Raw genomic sequence first — 4,644 nt, forward strand, 5'->3', positions numbered from 1 at the left:
AGGCGGTGGCAGAAACTTGTAGAAAGGCAACTCTGGATGTCCTGACTGACGTCCACAGAAAGGGTCTCGTTTTGGATAATTCACATCTACTGCAACCCACGGTATCATTCCCTCTAATCTCGAGGACCCTTCTAGGAGACCTAGTAGAGAAACTGAGGACGGTGACGTTCAAGTGTGACAAAAAGCCAAGAAACGAAGTTCTCTTCGCCTACCCTGCACCCCAGGACGTGGTGTATCTTTGCCCCCTCTTCTGGAAACAGAAGCCTCGGCTGCACCAGGGATCTCAAATTGGAACATTAATTCTCTGTGTGGCACAAATGTTGGGCTACAGACACATCCTCGATGGAACAAGTGACGCTGAGGAGTCCATTGGGGGCCGGAAACGGAACTTATTGAGGGCTGATGACATTTGTGCTGTATTCGAAACTTGGATGAACCACCAGAAACCGTACGTGGAGGGTTCCTACTCCTGCTGCGGGGAGAACGTCCAGGACTCAGTGTGCAGAGAGTCCTTCATGGGATTACAGCTAAGGGAAAGTCTGCGGGAGGGGAGGATAATGAAGAAGACAACGACTATCGACTCCTTCGAGGGATAGTAAGGATTAGAGGACATGGGGCCAGATATGGGTTCACATGGGCGCAATTCATTGTCCATTCACAAACGGCAATGACCAGACTGGCCACGGGTCTCCTGACCCAAACTCCATGACCCCATAGACACATATAGGCTGCAAGCTGTGGTTGGGAGATTGGCAGTCAGTCCCAGGATCGCAGTCCGTATACTGACCGTGACATACGCTCATCTGGACCCAGCCTAAAACTGAGCCGGGGAACATTCCTTACTACAAACGATCCCTGGAACGTGGAAGTGCTGATTTGGGGTCCAAAATGTAGAGGTCACTAGTGCTGAGCGCAAGTGCTCGTTACGTGAGATTGCTCAGGGCGCTCGAGTCTGCACAGAGAATGGCGGGTGATCGTGTGACATGTTCGAGTCCCCGCGGCCGCATGTTTCGTGACTGTTAGACATTTACAAAACATGCGGGGATTACCTGACGAACACAGACACCCTGATTTAGCAAATCCTGCTTTGAGCAGGGGGTTGGACCAGATGGCCCAGGAGGTCCCTTCCAACTCTACCATTCTATGATTCTATGAAAACACGCGGGGATTGTCCAACAACTGCGAAACATGCTGTCACAGGGACTCGAATATGTCACTCGAGCACCCGCCATACTCGGAGCAGACCCGAGCACCCTTGGCAGACATTTGCGCTCACCACTAGCGGTCACTTCTCAATGAGCCCATTTATAGGGAGCACAGAAACAGCGAAGAATGGACAAACCCTAAAAGGGGGCATTCTCAATAGGAGAGGTCATCATTGACTAACGGGGGATGGGTCGGCCACCACTGCAGCCTCCAGTTTACCGACGCTCCGCACTTAGATCTGCAGCATATCCCAGTTCTAGTGACCGGTACTGGATGGGGCTACCTGCGCAGCATTGGAAATAGGTTTGGAGGCTTTTCTAAGCCTCAGGTTCCTTTCATGGAGGCTTTGGTGGTAACAGCATATTACGGTATATTGCTCGGCCCCCGATGTTGCGTTCGCATTATCTCTTTACATGGAATGTATCATCAGAAAATGAACTGGTGCTGCAATCAAATCCTTATACTAAATGTAATTTGATAAAAATGGATAATGGATTTTTTAATTTTTCATATCATGATTTATATATTTAAAAAAAATCTATAATCATTTTTATGTTGGACACTAGACTCAATATTAAGCTCCTACTTCCTATTGGGCACATGGACATAAGCAGCAATAGCCAGACTCACACCCTACAGAATTAGCATTTATTGAGCATGTTCTCATTAGATTGTTGAGAAGTGAGGAGGAGGGGGTGAGCTGTGACATCATCTATTGTGAATGGTGGATCATGTGTATGCACTGTATATAGAGGTATCAGTCATTGTACAGGAGGAGGAGGTGAGCTGTGACATCACCTATTGTGATTGGTGGATCCTGTATTACCAATCATGCAACATGTAGGCATACCCCTAGATTTTTTTTAATCCGCACATGCCCTCTTATGATCATCCATGCCCATTCTCCTCCCTTGGTTCATGCCTCCTAATTTTGACACAGTTCAGGTTTATGTCATAATGTAAGATTTTTCCCGTCATTCACAAAACATTTTCTTCCCTTCCTGGATTAAACCAGCATCAACCAGCTGAGCAGGAACTAAACAGAATATTCTCACACATAGAAATTACCTGCAGGTCACAAGAGCTGGAAAACCTCGAGAACAATTCCACTAAATTATGATCCCAGCAGACTGCACTGATCTCCAACCGTTCTGTGTCATACTTCTCAAAACAGAAGCGCAGAGAAAGAGGCACAGACACACAGGTTTGTGCTGCTGCTTTCTAATAAGTGTATGTCTTACCTCAGCTCTGGATTCACCGCTACATCGCCTGTTTCTAGAAACTGTTTCTCATCCCCAGTGTTGTATTCACAGCTACACTGCCCAGTATTGCTTTATAATGTGATCTTTGCTGCTATTTTCTTGTAAGGATTTAATTTAGTTTAGTGATAGATTCACAGCTACACTGCTCAGTACTGCTTTATAAGTGATCCATGCTGCTATTTTCTAGTCAGGGTTTCACTTTCCCTAGTGCTGGATTCACAGCTACACTGCGAAGTACTGCTATACAATGTGATCCATGCTGCTATTTTCTGGTAAGGGGTTTAATTTACCCTAGTGCTGAATTCACACCTACACTGTTAAGTACTGTTTTATAATGTGATCCATGCTGCTATTTTAAAGTAAGGGTTTAACTTACCCTAGTGCTGGATTCACACCTAGACTGCTCAGTACAGCTATACAATGTTCTCCATCCTGCTGTTTTCTAGAAATGGCTTCTCTCCCAGTGCTGGATTCACAGTTATGATACAGTATAATTTCCTACATGATGCACCTTTCTGGTGTTTATCTCACCCCAGAGATGGTTTCATAACTACACTTCTCAGTAGTGCTTTATAATGTGATCCATGGTTTTGTATAACTTACCCCAGCGTGAGATTCACAGCTACACTGTTCATATTGAATGTCCTCCATGCTGCTGCCTCTGAACTTGGGCTACTTCCAGACAGAAGAGCAGGAATCCCTCATGTCTGTGTGTGCTGTGTATGGGAGACATGGCAGCTAGTTATAACCCACTAGCTCAGAGACAACTGAAAATTAGAAGTAGAGAGGAAAACTGGTGCAAAATGCAGGAAACAAATAACGGCCAGAAATAGTGATATTCCTCATATGCACACCGGACAGATTATTCTGAAGCCACCCGAACGGACAGACACACTTTTAGCCCCTATTTCAGGGACATCCAAGAACACACCAGACTGACTATTTGGAACATTATTTTGCCAAGCGTCATCCTTTATGCATGACACTCCGGAAAATCAGGAGTTTTTAGACAGCCGGCTGTGGGCAACTGAAGAGGCGAACAAGTCACCAAGACAACTTTTTTTATTTCCCCTTTTAGTATATTTCTTCCTCCAACCTTTAACAAATCACATTGAGCGATCACCGTGATCGGCGAGATAAAAAAGGAGAACAACTTCGTAACAAATGAAATAGTTACATAGGATGAAAAAAGACCTAAAGTCCATCCAGATCAACCTTGCTCCACGAATTAGAAGTAAAAAATGGGTAAAGTATTCTAAGTGTAAATACATAGATACCTGACAGACTGAGGGACTACCTCAAAAATACAGGGATGCACCCCCCCCCCCCCCCCCCAATAAAGGCATGTGAGGAACTCAAGCTGAGTGTCAGCTTTGGACCAGCACCTACCCCTAACACTCAGGACCCGGGGCAAAGCTTAGGGGCTACGGGGCACCCAGGTGTCTCAGCCACAGAACGCAGACCCCTAAATTAACTCTGAGACCAGACCTAAAAATTAATTCAACTCCCAGACGAAATTGTAAACTTGTTAAATACTGGCCCCAGATCAGAGCTTGGAATTGATTCTGAGGCAAAAGAACCCCTGTACTTACCGCTCTCTGGGGCCACTGAACACAGGGTCCCACCGCTGCTTAGCGTCAGGACCATCAATGCATCAATCCACACAAAGCCCCAATGCCAACCCTGGTATGAGGGACCTGATGGGGCAGACGGTCCAGTTACAAAGTAATCACAGTTGTCCTGTTGATAAAACTTAATTTGTATAAGGGCTAGATTTGTTTGAGCTTTCACTGGAGATGGGGGGATTACAAAGGTTATACAGTAATGATTGCTTAATACTGTATGATCTAAAACAACATTATAATCAAATCGAGAAGAGCAAAAAGCAAAAAAAAATAAAATTAAATTCATTCAGAATTTTTTCAAAAAATGAGCAATATTATTATTATTAATATGCTTCCCTCTAGTGGTAATATGTTGGCATTACACCCTGCAATATACATGTTCATCAGGGTTATTTATTGTCCAAAAATTCCAGGACTGTCCGTAAAAACAGCATTTTTTTTTGCCCTATCCAAAAAAAAAAAAAAAAAAGATTAAGGAGTCCATGATTATTTTTGAAGCTAAAGAAATTTATAGATTATTTTGACTATCAGTTTACAGTGATTGCAGCCGA

General features: G+C 44.3%; 1 protein-coding gene across 1 annotated transcript in view; it reads left to right on the forward strand.

Moving 5' to 3' along the window:
- The window catches only part of LOC141049252 (uncharacterized), a 7,942-nt gene extending 6,233 nt beyond the window's left edge, over positions 1 to 1,709 (forward strand). Inside the window, exon 2 of the mRNA XM_073545490.1 lies at positions 1 to 1,709. This exon is cut by the window's left edge and continues 35 nt beyond it. Coding sequence (XP_073401591.1) covers positions 1 to 596 — 596 coding nt within the window. The 3' untranslated portion in view covers positions 597 to 1,709.
- Positions 1,710 to 4,644: the final 2,935 nt, after the last annotated feature.

This window comes from Dendrobates tinctorius, unplaced genomic scaffold (genome assembly GCF_039654945.1).
Source record: "Dendrobates tinctorius isolate UK_male_01 unplaced genomic scaffold, ASM3965494v1 ptg000143l, whole genome shotgun sequence".
Classification (NCBI taxonomy): domain Eukaryota; kingdom Metazoa; phylum Chordata; class Amphibia; order Anura; family Dendrobatidae; genus Dendrobates; species Dendrobates tinctorius.